Source organism: Pteropus alecto, unplaced genomic scaffold (genome assembly GCF_000325575.1).
Source record: "Pteropus alecto unplaced genomic scaffold, ASM32557v1 scaffold87, whole genome shotgun sequence".
Classification (NCBI taxonomy): Eukaryota; Metazoa; Chordata; class Mammalia; order Chiroptera; family Pteropodidae; genus Pteropus; species Pteropus alecto.
In genome coordinates this window covers 11,088,357-11,104,206 of record NW_006443225.1, presented here as the reverse complement: position 1 = coordinate 11,104,206, position 15,850 = coordinate 11,088,357, and the positions used below count along the sequence as shown (strand labels likewise).

At 36.4% G+C, this 15,850-nt stretch overlaps 1 protein-coding gene and 1 long non-coding RNA gene across 2 annotated transcripts in view; one reads left to right on the top strand and one right to left on the bottom strand.

Moving 5' to 3' along the window:
- Window positions 1–5,207, top strand: part of CPA6 (carboxypeptidase A6) — a 221,922-nt gene extending 216,715 nt beyond the window's left edge. The window contains exon 11 of the mRNA XM_006924017.1: window positions 4,671–5,207. Within this exon, the coding sequence (XP_006924079.1) occupies window positions 4,671–4,858 (188 nt within the window). The 3' untranslated portion in view covers window positions 4,859–5,207. The remainder of the gene's footprint in view (window positions 1–4,670) is intronic.
- LOC107196538 overlaps window positions 1–15,850 on the bottom strand; it is a 186,286-nt gene that overhangs the window by 156,514 nt on the left and 13,922 nt on the right. The gene's annotated exons all lie outside the window — the stretch shown is intronic.

The following is a 15,850-nucleotide window of genomic DNA, read 5'->3' as shown; positions in this document are numbered from 1 at the left end:
AAAACCATATAAAAACATTACCAAAAAAAAAGAAAGAAAATTTAGACCAATATCCCTGATGAACATAGACACAAAAATCTTCAACAAAATATTAGAAAACCAGATTCAGCAATACATTAAAAAGATCATATTCTATGATCAAGACGGATTTATTCCTGGGATTCACAGTTGGTTCAATATCCAGAAATCAATTAACATGATACACCGCATAAAGAAAATGAAGGATAAAAACCATATGATCATTTCATTAGATGCAAAAAAAAAGAAAAAAAGAAAAAAAGACACCTGACAAAATCCAATATCAATTTATGATAAAAACTCTCAGCAAAGTGGAAATTTAGGGAACGTAATTCAACATAATAAAGGCTATATATGATGAACCCATAGTTAACATTATACTCAGTGGTGAACAAGACAAGGATGCCCGCTTTCACCGCTTTTATTCAACATAGTAATAAAAGTCCTAGCTATAATGATCAGGTAAGAAATAAAGGACATCCAAATTGGAAAAGAAGTAAAACTGTCGTTATTTGTCGATGACATACTATGTAGAGAGAACTAAAGAGTCTACCAAAATACTATTAGAACCGATAAATGAATTCGGTAAGGTAGCAGGATACAAAAATTAAGATTCGGAAATCAGCTAATCAATTAATATTGCATTTTATACACCAATAAATCACAAAGAAATTTTAAAAAACAATTCCATTTACAATTGCATGAAAAAATAATAAAATACCTACAAATAAATTTAACCAAGGAGGTAAAAGACCTATCTTTGGAAAATTATAGGACACTGAAAAAAGAAATTGAAAAGGACACAAATAAATGAAAGAATATATACTACGCTCATGAATAAGTAGAATTAACATCGTTAAAATGTCATTCTACCCAAAGCAATCTAGATTCAACACAATCTCTATCAAAATACCAACAGCATTTTTTCACATAACTAGAACAGATAATCCTAAAATTTATATAGAACCAGAAAAGCCCCCAAATAACCAAAGCACTCTTGAGAAGAAGTACAAAGTTGGAGGTATACTATCTGATATCAAACTATATACTAGAAGGCTGTAGGAATCAAAATAACATGGTACTGGCATAAAAAACACATAAATTAATGCAACAGAATAGAGTCCAGAAAGAAACCCACACCTATATGGTCATTTAATCTATGACAAGGGAGGCAAGAATATACAATGCAGTAAAGACAGTCTATTCAATAAAAGGTGTCAGGAAAACTGGACAGCTACATGCAAAAACATGGGACTAGACTACTTTCTTATACCATATTGAAGAATAAATTCAAATTAGATTAAAGACTTAAATGTAACACCCAAAAGCATAAAACTCCTAGAAGAAAACATAAGCAGTAAACTCTCTGACATTGCTCTTAACGATATATTTTTTTGGATATGTCTCCTCGGACAAGGGAAACAGAAAATATAAACAAATAGAACTATATCAATCTATAATGTTTTTGCACAGTGAAGGAAACCATCAACAAAACAAAAAGACAACCTATCGAATGGGAGAAGATACTCGCCAATGATAATCCAATGAGAGGTTAATGTCCAAAATCTATAAGGCACTCATACTTAACGCCAAAAAGATACTCCATTAAAAAAGTGTGCAGAGGAACTGAAGAGACATTTTTTTTAAAACAGGAAATACAGATGGCCAATAAATATATAAAAAGATGCTCGACATCATTAATCATCAGAGAAATGCAAATTAAAACCACAATGCAGTATCACCTCACACCTGTCAGAATAGCCAGCAACAATAAATCAACAAACAACAAGTGCTGGAGAGGATGTGGAGAAAACGGAACCCTCATGCATTGTTGGTAGGATTTTAAATTGGTGCAGCACTTTGGAAAACAATATGGAAGTTCCTCAAAAATTAAAAATAAACTACCATATGACCCAGCAATCCCACTTCTTAGTATTTATCCAAAGAAATCCAAAACACTAATTTGAAAAGATACATACACTATGTTCAGTGCAGCATTTTTTATAATAGCCAAGATATGGAAGCAACCTAACCATCTATAAACAACTGGATAAAGAAGAAGTTGTACGTACAGACAATGTAATATTACTCGGCCATAAAAAGAATGAAATCTTACCATTTGCAACATGGATGGACCTAGAGGGTATTATGCTAAATGAAATGTCACACAAAGACAAATATCATATACTTTCACTTATATGTAGACTCTAGAAGACAAAATAAACAAAACAGAAACTCAGATACAGAGAACATTTTAATGGTTGCCAGATGGGAGGGGTTTGGGGAGGTAGGTGAAAAAGGGGGCGGGATCCAGAAACACAATTGTCAGTTATAAAATAGTCACAGGGATGTAAAGTAGAGCATAGGGAATATAGTTAATATTATAATAACTATGAATGGTGCCAGGTGGGTACGAGACCTATCACAAGGATCACTTCATAAGTTATATAAATGTCTAACCACTATGCTGTACACCTGAAACTAACATAATATTCAATGCCAACTGAAATTGAAAATTTTTTTAAGTTTTTAAATAATGGGGGAAATCACATTACCAAGTAATACCTATATATATTAACAATTTTAAAACATTAATTTTTAAAAATTTTACTCACACTTCACATTCTCAGCTTGATATCAAGGCATAGTCATAGTATTATATTTACTGAGAAGAACCTGTTACCATAGAAATGAGGCTGTCGCAGTACTGTGATGTAACTGTTGGCACATATAGTCTCTGACTTTGGCTACTATGACTACTATTTGTATTGCCAGTGTACTCCAACCCAGAAGGACAATGAAGCCACAGCCAGCCCACTTTCTGTCTTTAATTGAAGCAAAGAGAGCCTGAGAAACACCAGAGTCATGTAATTGCCATCTTCACATAATAATTCTATCTCTAACTTGTCCTGGCAAAAAATAGCATTAAAAAATTGTATCATATGAGCAAATAATGCTCTGAAATTTTTAACATAATAGTGTGTCAGGCTAGATCATATAAATTTCAGGGGGAAAGGATATAAAGATTCTTCTATGAAACATGTACTCATTTATTTTAAAATTATGAAGAGCATGTTATGCTAAAAGCTACATACTGGGCACTTTGGGGTGTAAAGATGCAAAATAACAAGTAATATATGCTAAGCACATTATTTCATTTCATTTTCACAACGACAGTATGCAGTAGGTATTATCCCTTTTTCAAAACGGGACACTGAGGCACAGAGAAGTCACAGGTGGTGGGACCGGATACAGCCCAAGTTTGCAGTCTACCTCTAGTGCCCACACTTTCAACTCTGTTGAAAAGCTGGAGCATGTGAGATCACAGGAGCCTTAAGGAGATAGTTGCCAGAAAGGATTGTCAGGGAGGTTAAACACTACTGAGAGGTCGAAAGTTAGATCTGAGGAAGAAAAAGTTTTTAAAAAAAGGAGATTAGGCTTGCTGTCATTGGTGACCTTCAAGAACAAAGTTTTCATGGACTGGTAGAGGCAAGAACCAGGGTAAAAGTGGTTGAAGATGTACAAGAAACATACATACTCTTTTGAGTTCTAAAGTGACAAGAAGAACAAGAAGATGGCATATAGCAGGATCATGAGAAGTACTATAGGAAAACCGTGCTTAAACATTTTGATCAGTGCAGATGCAAAGAGGTGTGGGGGCGGGGGTTAATTAATGAAACAAAGTCCCAGAGAAGGGACCCTCTCACTAGCAGAGAAGACAATGAATGGTATCAAAAGATGACACGTAAAAGACAAGCAACTTTTCTTCCTCTGAGCCAAAAAGAGAAAAGTCAGAGAGCCGTGATGTCAGTAGAGGAAGTGATGGGCTAATTACCCATGATGAGCATGGCGACAGCAAAAAAGTGAGGGGCTGGAAGAGACTAGAAGGACGAGAAGAGAAAGAGAAAGTTTCCGTAAATGAAAGTCTAGAAAAAGGAGCTGAGAGCAAGCAGCTTTGGGAGCAGAGAAAGTGATTAGTGTGAATTTACAGCAAAGACTGTTTCCAGCTCCCTCATAAGAAGTGAAAGCAGAGAAACTAGGCCAGGGAGTGAGAACTAGCCAAACAAAGGCAGAAAAAGGACTGGATGGAGCCTTTTAGGGGTCTGGTGAGAAATTAAGTGAATTGACCATGGCCCGGTGGAGAGTCAAATGAAATTAGAAGAAGGGTGGGAGGAGTCTGGAAACTTCGAACTTAAGCAAAGACAAAGAACAAGTTTATTAGGAATGAAAAAATAAGGAAAGTAGAAGAAATTAGGAGGTTTTCTGGGAACAGAATTTCAATATTCTAGACCTTGGAAGTGGAGAAGAACTGAGTGATGAGAAGGAAAAAAGTCCACGGTGTGGTTTTGTTTATGGATGAATAAAGTGTGGGTGGGGATAAATGTTACTGGAATTGAGGCTGAGAAATTCGAGGTCATTGTACTGGAAAAACATTAATGCTTAGACTAGATCCTCAAAAATGATAGCAGGTATGATTTATAAATTCCATGAGCTCAATGTCAAGGAATTACTGTTAAATCATTCTTGTTGAAATGGTATTTATTGGAAGGATTTAGTATAGCTTAGTGAACAAGTACTATATATACATTTTTTGAAAATTACGCAGACTCTTTGGTAAGGCTGAATTTTTTTTTTTTTTTTTTAACTTTTAGATGTGAGTTCTGGTAGCTCAATGGATTGGGCCTACAAAACTGGAATACCCTACACATTTGCTTTTGAACTGCGTGACACTGGGCACTTTGGATTTTTACTCCCAGAGATGCTTATCCAACCCACCTGTACAGAAACCATGCTGGCCGTGAAGAACATCACAATGCACCTACTAAGGAAGTGTCCTTGAGATGGCCCAAGGTCAAGTCCACCACCAAAGAGAGGGCTGATTCTGCACAAGAGTTAATTGGCAATGGGTAGAAATTGTTTTTAAAGAGAGGGGCATGTTTGGAGTGAACATATCTGTGGACTTTAAAAGGAACTTCTCATGCAATTCAATGCTCTGTGGCAATAAAAAAAAAAGATAAATAATAATAATAAAACAAGAGCATAGACTAGTTTGTTGTAAGAGAAAGCATCTATTTTATGTCCTGTCAGAGTCTCATTTGATTAAGGTGGGGAACATTTTCAAATTCTTTTGCCTCAAGAAATGTACAAATTGAGGATTTCATTTTAAATAAATCTCATGTTCTCAATTAAGATCTTGACTACTAATAATGTTTAATCATGTGCTTCTTTTGAAATGAAAATTTTTGAAATGGAAAGAACTATATCCCTTAATATAATAAATATAAAATTTTCAAGACTTTGAGTTAGTCACATCTTTATTCCCTGGCATTAGTGTACCACGTACCTATAAAATAGCAAGATAGAGCATTTATGTTTAGACTCTGAGAATACCACTTTTAAAATAGGAGAAAACATTAATTGAGGTGCCAGACACAGCAGTAAGCACTTTACACTAATAACCTCACATTATTCTTCATATATTATACTACTATTATCCTCATTTTTCAAATAAGAAAATTGAAGCTTAGAAAGGTCATCTAGACTTTCATTTCCAGAAATATGACAGCATAGAATTCTGGACTGCTGGAAATAACTAAAATTTCTGGACAAAATTTGATTTTTTAAATCATCTTTAAAATATCAAACAAAAAAGTAAGGGGATCTCCAGCCAGGCATTGAGTGAAGGCAGGAACCCAGAAAGCTAAGTGGTGCGCTATTATCCTGAGAGCATTGTCAAACCAGTGAGTGAAGACTGATTTTCACAGCATTTTGGAGAATGAGAGCAGAGAAGAAAGCTCAAGTCTCCCCTAAGATGAGAAGTCTAATAGATTCTCCTCCTACCAGGATTCTGGGATTCCCAAAGGTAAATTACAAATAATCCCCATACTACATCTAAGAAACCACAAGGAAAATGAACTATTTCAAATTTGGCAAGAGTAAAGAGGGGAGAAGTTGCCACTGAGAATGTGGAACAAGTCAACCCTCACCTGAGTTTGCAGCCCGATTTCAGATTACAGGTATTTCTCACTTATCAAAATTCACTTAAGACCACCCGCTTTTATGATACACCTACATTAGTACCTGTTTTCACTAACAAAAAGAAATCCGAAGAGGATTTTTACTTTTACAAAAAAAAAAAAGAGAGAGAGAGAAAAAGCAAAAATAGCATTCAGTGTTTGTTTTGCAGGGAGCTATGACAGAGGCAGCGCGCACCCCAATCAGTGAATATGACCCCATTGAGCTCCCTACCTGGGAACTAAGCATCTCAGCACCAAGCCACTGAGACTGTGTCTTAGTGAGCATCTGTGCTTTATCTTGATTTATTCTGTACATCCATTAGCACGATGTGTCCTAAGATGACTGCTTCTTCACTTCATGCCATTTTGGTTTATGAAAGTTTTCACAGGAACTTTACTTTCAGAAAGAGGGATAAACCGGTACCTAAATGGTCGGATAAACCTCTAGCCAAAAATGTAATGCAGATTAATCCCAGATTGGTTGTGCCCTCCAAGTATTTGGTAGAAGCAAATACAAATCCTCTCAGAGGACTTATCTGACACATCGTGAACACCGGGATAAAGAGATGAGCCTAAAAATTTCCAGAGAGTAAAAAAAAAAAAAAAAGTGACGACAAAGGAATAAGGACTAGAGTAGCACGAAATTTGTCAACAACACCACTGAAGCCTGAAGACAGTGGAGAAATGCCTTCAGAGTTTTGCAGAAAAGTTTTGTCTTAAAAATCTACATCCAGTAAAACAATCAATGAAATGTCACATTTTCATAAAATTGAGGTCCTAAATCATTCACCTTTCTCAGGCCACTCGTGAAGGTTATGCCTACCAAAATGAGGCATAAATCAAGAAAGAGAAAGATGTAGGTTGCCAGAAAATAGGAAATCCAACATAGGAGAAAGGCATGGGAAAAGAATCTCAAGATAATGGTGAAGGGAAAAGTCCCAGTAATGGCTGTATGCCAGGCTTAGAGAACAACTAACTCGGAATAGGAGAACCGAGGACTTCAGATTCTCCAAAGTGAACATGAAACGGAACACTTAAACATGTTCATTTTAACTTATATCAGAAAGTGTAGGGGTGAGTCAGTAATAAAGCACAGATACCAAGCAAACAACAAAAAAATGCAATTGTTAACGCTGGTGAAAACATTAAGTAATAACACAAGAGAAGAAATAGAATCGTAGTATACTATGTGACATATCTATAAATAATATTTATATAGTTAAATGTTAGCCCTAAATATTAATTTAACCCAAAACTGTGATATTAATATATCGAAAGGACAGGAAGAAGTAAATGTATATTAGAGGAAGGGGTATAGGAGAACTAAATCTTCAACTGCTATAGTAGGACATCTATAGACAACATCTAAAATGGAAAAAGAAATCAAGAAATATCCGTATTTGCATTTAATTTAGAAATAAGTAAATACTAGAAGAAATAATTTTAAAACTTTTGAAAAAAAGATATAAAAAGATTTTGAATTATTAAACTAATGAGAGGCAATGGGAGTCAGAAAGGATGAAGCAGAGGACTGCTGTGGTTTTTTTTAATACAAATCTTGTCATAATATTTGACTGGTGTTATTTTTAATTATGAAAAATATCTTACGAAGAGTACATTCCTCTGAAAAGAAGATCGTTTTTTAAAAAGAACTCCCAACTTCTCACCACCCTATCTTTTTGATGTTAATAAAATGCACATCGCTTCAATAAAAAAATCAAAATTAAATCTAAAAAAAGTATTAAATGAGATTATATGTGGAATACCTAGCACAGAATCTAGAACATAGTAGACAATCAGGAAACGTTCATATTCTCTGTTTTACGAATCTAATTTCTCTTTATCTTTAGTTCCAGTTACATATTTGCAGAAATGGATATGAGGCAGGCTTGAGATTCAGTCTTGCTAAGGAACTATATGCCTGGGAATTTAAACCTTAATTCATCTCATCTGACAATAAATGTTCAGAAATGATCTGGGGACAGGGAGTTGTTTTATACTAGTTATTTCTATTCACACAACAGGCGAAAGCCTAAGTGTCCAGAACAACCAGGAAGGCCAGATATTGATATTAATGAGTCTATTAACAAAGCAAAAAGTGCCGAATCTTGCTGGAATTTAATCTTTTGTTCTCAAGGCCGTTAGGGAATAGATGCGAAAATAAAACATTGTTTTAAGTTCTAATACTCCCTATAAGATTGTTTTTAATAGACTATTAATGGAAACAAAAGGATCTACTCTTAACGGTTTACTTTTTTTAATAGTAAAATTATAGTTCAAATTTTGATTTACTTTTCTTAACATGGGAAATTTGTTAGTTTTATATAGTGTCGTATATTACCTTAGCTCTCGATAATTATTTTGGGCTGCTGCATCACGAAAAGTATTTACAGTTAAGTTGTACCAGATCAAATCTAATTGATTAAATCAGAATTCTGTGCAATGTTAATTAGAGTATGCTGTAGATTAAGCAAGGTAATTATATGAGCGATTGCATTTAATGGAATATTTTCATGAATCTAAATATTGAATAATAAACCTGAAAACAGCTACATTGAATACCTAATATATTTTACAAAACAAATTGCACTGAGAACTACTAGGATATCTGAAGGATGCACATAAAAATAAAGACAACTCGAAGACCTTGCAAAGCACACTCTAACTCCTCATTTCCAATGTGCTGCCAATTCCCCACACTGTGTTTCTGCAGTTATAACTTCTTCTTTCCCCAGCGGATGTCCGGTGGGAGTTTCTGCCCAGGGCATCTATCCTTGTTCTACCAGCCCAGCCTAAGTAAGGGAAGCATTTCAAATAACTCAAGACTTCATAGCGCATAGACTCTAGAGTACTGTTCACCTTATAATTTAGTTATCAGTTAAATGAAAATGCTAGCTTCCCCACATAACACTGAAACAATGTGTTCTACGTTTCGAACTGACTCAAAAGTGAATGCTCCCCCAGTGGAAAGAATTAAAATAGGAACACCCGGCCCCTCCACGAAAGTGAGCCAGCAGCCCAGTCTACATGCTCTAGAAGCAAAAATTTGCAACGACCCAATGGCTGGTGTTAGGTTCAGTTACTATATTTTTATTACGGCTATAGTTTTGACAGAAGCACAGATCCCCACTATCGTAGGTAGAATTCTACAGTAATTTAAAGCTATAGTCCATATTCTAAGGGAGGCTATCTGATATCTGCTAAGCAGAAATTGTGTTGATAGCCATTTAGATCCAGCTGTGTACCTCAAGCAATACTAGTCTGAAATATTGTGCAAGGTTTCATTTGGTAGAGCTGTAAACGTGAATATACAGTTTAATGGCTCTGTGCCAGGGGCAACAAATTCCATAAAAGAATGAATATTTGAAGTAAGTGAAACTATGTCTGCCATAAACTGTCATAGGAAATACATGAGGATAAGCTAACATGAGCTAACAAGGAGTGTCCAAGAACCAATTATGTGTGGCAATAACAGTAACTAAGAATTTATACCCAAAGAATTAATTCTGTACTGGGAACTTGAAATCTAATTGATGTTCTTTTTAGACTCATAAATATGAATGCTAGCCTTTATCTTTCTTTTAAAATATTTGTGAGCCTGTTCCTTTTCGTTATCTTTAGCCAAGCTGCTTTTATTTTCTTCCTTACTAGACCAGTTCTTGGGCTTTTGTGTGGGGAACACAGGGGTGCAGGAAGATCTTTTGACAAAAAATGGGAACTTTCCCAGAGACTTTGAGGGCAGGAAGCATGGGCAATGGATAGGAAAGAGGAAATTTTAAGACTCATTGGTAAAGATTTATATACTGCTTTTGTGGTGTTCAACAAAGACTTTGAAATTACTGGGCCATATTCTTTTAAATACATCATTATTTGAGAATGAACTATTTGGACCCCAGTTTTATAAACATTAATATTTGTACTGGATATTTAATATAATTTGTGTGGCTAGCACCTTAGAATGCCCTTGTCATGTCTAGGGAATATGAAGTCTTAAGAATACTGTCTTCCCAAGACAGAACCTAGAAAATGTGGCTCCCCAATATCTTTTGCAGAATATGGGCATGTGACTTAGGCTCCCCTAAGAACAGGTTCAGAATGAGAGTTGCTAGTCAACGGGTATAAAATTTCAGTTACACAGACAAATAAGTTCTAGAGACCTACTGTGCAACACTGTGCCTATAACAATACTGGATTATACACTTAAAAATTTGTTAAGAGGATAGATCTCATATCAAATGTTTATACCACATTTTAAAAAATCAATATAGAAAATTTCAAAAAATAAAATAAAAAGTGAGCAACTTAAGAGGCTCCACAAGTCTCCAAAAAGAAAGGAGGCACCACACAGAATCTATGTAGGAGCAAAAATGGCAGCCAAGTTCATGCTGCAGAAATGGCAACGGTGGGGTCGGGGCAGCAGGAGGGTCCCCAGTGCCTGTGAGTTAGTGAGGGCCAGGGTTACACTCATCAGGCCAGTTCTGAAGGCTGAGGTTGGACATCATTCTCAGACCCTTAGCTTAGAGCTTGTCCTCTCATAAATATCTATGTAATAAACTTCTCTCCTGACTTATCAGCCAGAACTAACTTCTGGTTGCACACAATATATTGTATTAAAACTCTTATTGGGTTGCATGTGAGAATAATGGCTCAGTTTTCCACACATACTCTAATTTTATATTTAGCCCAGACATTATTTGCTGGATGGATGTTACTTATAGATTTTAAGCCATGGCTTTTAGATCAAAGCAAGGTTTTCTTTCCAAAATATTAATGAAAATGGCATGAGTAGACCATGGAATAACATCTTTTCGAAATTCCAAATATAATTGCTCTTGTAAAGAAAGGGCTCAATGAAACAAGAAGTATGTTTGGATTTATCTTTAGAAAAGAGAAAAGGTTCTGATCAGCATTTCTGGGTCTCTACATCATACTGCAGAGATGCCCTCCTTTAGTTTTTATCTACAAAATACGGATAACAAGACTTATTCTGCAGATATATTGTGAGGATTAAAGGAGGTGACATCTAAAACATCAGCGAAGGGCCTGAGCCCCGCATCTTCCATACCAAGCAAAGTTTGCTAAATTTTACAAATGTGTAAGAACATAAAGTATAAGGTGCAGGGAATTTTTTTTTCCTGGCGGGAAAATATTATATAATCAAAGCATGCAGGTATCTTCATTGATTATGGGTAAATGATATTTAGGATTCCACCTTGATCTATTTTTCTCACACTCAGGGTATTGAACACCTCTTTAACTAAAAGAAATTTCCTTTTTTTCTATTGGACATTGGTGATAGTCAACTTAGAAAAAACATTTCAATAAATATTTCATCTGAAAAGAGGAGATCATTTAAATATAGGCTTTTTTTTTACTAAAAGTTATTGGGGTGACATTGAATATTCGGTGCTCTGGGATAATAAAGAATTTATTCTTAAAAACCTCAACTAACAAGACTGAAAGTTATCGGAAACAAACCATTCTGTGTATATGGTAAACGAGCAATCCGCCGGAGAAAATCCATGTTCCCAGGGAATTTGTGCATTTATTTAAAGATTTATTGAGCAATGACTGTGTGATTGATACTGTCTTCTGCCAAGGTGATCTACAAGCAAAACTGGAAAGAAAGTTTGCATGAATGCCTTCTCTCTTGGCAGTTTTTCTGTCCTCTGGATAATCCTTTGTTGCCTCCCACTGGAAGGTCTCACACTCCAGACTTCTCTTCACACCTTCCTACAAAAACTAACCCCTCTGGTATACTCCAGAAGGAAGTGCTCTCAGCTAACTGTCTGTTGGAGAGTGCATCAGTTTCCTCAAGCTGCCAGAACTAAATACCATTGACCAGGTGGCTTAAACAACATTCATTTTCTCACAATTCTGGAGCCTGGAAGTCCAAGATCAAGGTTCCAACCAGCTCATTTCCAGGTAAGGCCTCTCTTCCTGGCTTGCCTCTCTTTCACGTGTATGGAGTGGTGGTGTGGAGGGAAGAGGGAGGAAGGGGAGGCAGAGAAAGAAGAGGGGAAGTGAGAGGAAAGGGAAGACGAGTAAGGAGAGAGAGGAAGGGGGAGGAAGCAAAGAAGGAGAGACGGAGGAGGGAAGGGTGGGAAGGGGTGTGGGGGGAAGAGAAGGAGAACAATTTTCACCCTTATGACCTCATTTTCCCCTACCACTCCCTCAGATGGCCCGTCTCCAAATGCATCTACACTTAGGGTTAGGGCTTCAACATATGAATCAGGCCTGGACGACTTTCAGTGCATACATTAACTCAAACACACCACTATGAAAGGGTTTCTTTGCACAGAATGCACCTTCCACCAAGGAATAATTGCTTAACAACCACAGGAAAGAATTTCTCATGATTCAGGAGGGTAAGTCCATCCTACACTTATCGTATGGCACCCATGTCTACTCCACACCATTAGGTGCAAAGAGCATCCTCGTCTTAATGTGCAGTTGTTTTATTGTTCCTGCTTCTCCAGTGCCAGTCAGGAGTGTGTTGTAAATCACTCCACTGAGAGCTGGGTATGTCACACACTTTCATCCCCAGACCTTCAAGCCACAGGCCATTTCTGGATCAGACCGATGCCATGGCTTCGATTTCACACATAAGAAGGGGGATGTCATCTCACCTAGTCTGGCAGCATGCCACATGCCATGACTGGATTACATTCCATATTTTCTTAGTTGCTTATGCTTGTGCATACACAGCAACATACACACAAGCTTGCCTATTCTTAATCTTTAATTTTTCCTTCTCCATTTACCTGCCTTTGGAGGAACTGACGCAAAAGTGTCCAAATTAAAGTATATATTACCATGTAGTAGATACAGATGGTATTTAGAAATCTAAAGGTTGCATTGCTTTTCCTCAAAAAACCCAAAAGGAGCCAAGATGTGTAACATATTTTTTTTTTATTCCCTTCTCATGTAGGAGTCAGCAGCTGCTATCTCAGCAGATACCTGACCTCAATAACTATTCTTAAATGCACACACACAAAAAGGGAAGTCTTCAGGAACCTTCATTTACCAAAGATCAGTGCTCCAAACATTTGTACTCAAAGAATTTCAACAATGGATTTTGTGATAATACTTGAAACATAGGGGGAATAAAATATATTATACTTCTCAGTAATCTGACAATATTCCTAGGAATTTAGATAGTAATATCAGAATACTCCTGACACAGTAAGCTTCGCTCAATAATTATGTGCTAATTGCAGTGTGATCATTTTTTTAAATTGAGGCACAGAACATTTAAGTGATTTGAGTATGGTCTGTTGTTCAATTAGTGGCAAAGCTAAGGATATAAGCCAAGTCCTTAAATTTTTTTTTTAACTTATAGAAATTTCTAAACACATGAGGTAGTATAAGAAACCCCATGCTCCCATCAGCCAGTTGCGACAATTATCAATATTTTATTTTACCAAAATTATTTCATCGTTCCTTCTCCAACTTTTATCTTGTTGCAGCATTTTAAAGCAAATCTTAGACACCATAACATTTCACCCATTAATACTTTAGGACTTATCTCTAATAAAGTAGTCCTTAGATTTTTAACATGTACCTGGGTAGATCAACAATTTCCAAACAGCAGACAAAGAATTCAGACACCCAGCAAAATATTCTCGTAGCCTTCTTTCACTTTTTCTCTATGTCTTTCTTTCTCTCAAGAAGTTATCCAAATCAATTTAATAGGCAAATAAGTAAAAAAGTAAAAAACAAAACCAATAATCTTGATAGCAGAAATATAAAAGGTCAGATTTAAACTTACTTTAAAACATTTCAGTATGTTCCAATTCTACCAAAAGCACAAGCAAATTTCTCTTTTATCTTCCTCCAAGAAAGTCAGCTTCCTGGAAAAAATCGTGGTGTAGAAATTCCACTCTGGATAATCCAAAAATCCTGAGGTCATACGAATGCTATGCGTATATATAATTTGCTATGGAAATTGTGGTGGTGTTTAATAAAATATAAATAAAATTCCTGAGTGTCCCACCTTGTTAAATATTTATTTGGTATATAATTTAACAAAGGTTCTCTGCTATTACTATTTTATAGATTTGTGGAAATCTTTATTCTATTCTAATTTTAAAAAGGAATTTTAATTTCTCATTCATTAAAAGGCAATCCATATACTACAGAGGAAAATAACTTATGTCTTGAGTGTCCATAAAGTCTGGAAACAGAGGCAACTATATATAATAAATGGCTTATTGATAGTACGTGACAATACATGACGTTTGATGTGTTGTCCCTCGTTAGTGATGCATAGTTTAGTGTGCTGGGTAGAATAGCAATGAACAGGATACATCACACAGCTTTTCTAGCAATCCTTGTGTATACCTTTGTATTGCATCGCCTTACATGAGTAGTTCTCAGATGTGATTTCTGGAATCGGCAATGCTTGGGAATGGTAAAATGCAAATTTAAGGGCGCCTCACTCCAGACCTACATAATCATAAACTCAGACTCAATAGTCCGTTTTATCAAGCTCTGCAGGTGATTCTGAGGCAAGCTAAAGTTTGAGAACCACAGGCTCAGACTATTTTTGTCTCTGATTTTCACTGAAGAAAAAAAAACTGTCGGCATACCCCAAGTCAGATTTAGCAAATAATATAAGAGAATACCAATTAAATTTGAATTTCAGATAAAAAACAAGTTTTTAGTATAATTTTGTCCATCACAGGATGACCCACATATATATCCCACTTACGCCCAAGATATATAAGTGTCCCCACGCATGCTTACACTAAAAAAATTTGTGGCTTATCTGCTTATTAAAACTGATCTTTTCATCCCGTGTCCTGAGTTTTTCTGGCACCAACACCCGGGGGGTGTTCCGATCTGGCCAGCATTCCTCACGCTCCACAGAGCTGCTTCCAATCCAGTTTTAGGAATTGTCATCCTACCACTCTGGGGTCATGTGGTCGCTGGTCTACAAGTGACCTTCCCTGGCCTGTCAAGAGCATACAGCAATCGATGGACACATAACATGGTCTAACAGGGCAGAGTCACCTATATTTCCAAACTTTGCGGCCACTCTGTAAGTAGAAATACAGTACATCCTCACTTAACATCCTCAACAGTTCTTGGAAACTGCCACTTTAAGCAAAACGACGTATAACGAAATCAGTTTTACTACAGGCTAATTGATATGAACAAGAGTTTGTTTTCTACAGCATATTTCTGATCACAAAAACATCACCAAACTTCTAAAGACCCAAAACACTTCTAATATTAAACTATGACATCAATGTGAGCTAGAACATATATTTATGAAAGATGAATTAAAACAATCATTTTCCTACCTGCTCAGTCCAGTTCAGGGTCGTGGTGACCCGAGCCCCTTTGGCAGCTCCGGTCTCAAGGTGGGACCAATCCTGGGAAGGACACACCCTTCCTGGCACCCGCCCACACACCCTCAGACGAAGACAATGTAGACGCAACCATTTACCTGGTGTGCACACCTGGGATGTGGGAGGAACCTGGAGTCTCCAGGGAAAATCCACGGAGACATGGAAAGAACATGCAACTTCACACAGTGGCCCCAGCTGGGAAGCCATTTTTTTTCTCATTAACGTCATAAGGAAACGATGTCGCCTGGAAGGACATTACTGGAGGTCCTGCTGTATTGGGTGTCAGCTGAAGACAAAAGCTACAGAAATGTGACCAAATCTCGTCTAGCTAACTCATTTATGAAATGCAAAAACTTTTCTGTTTCATGTAAGAGTCTTGATTTCTAATACGAAATAATTAACTATGGATAAAAATGTTTTTATATCCCTTAGGACCACATGCTGGTGAGTCCTTTCCTG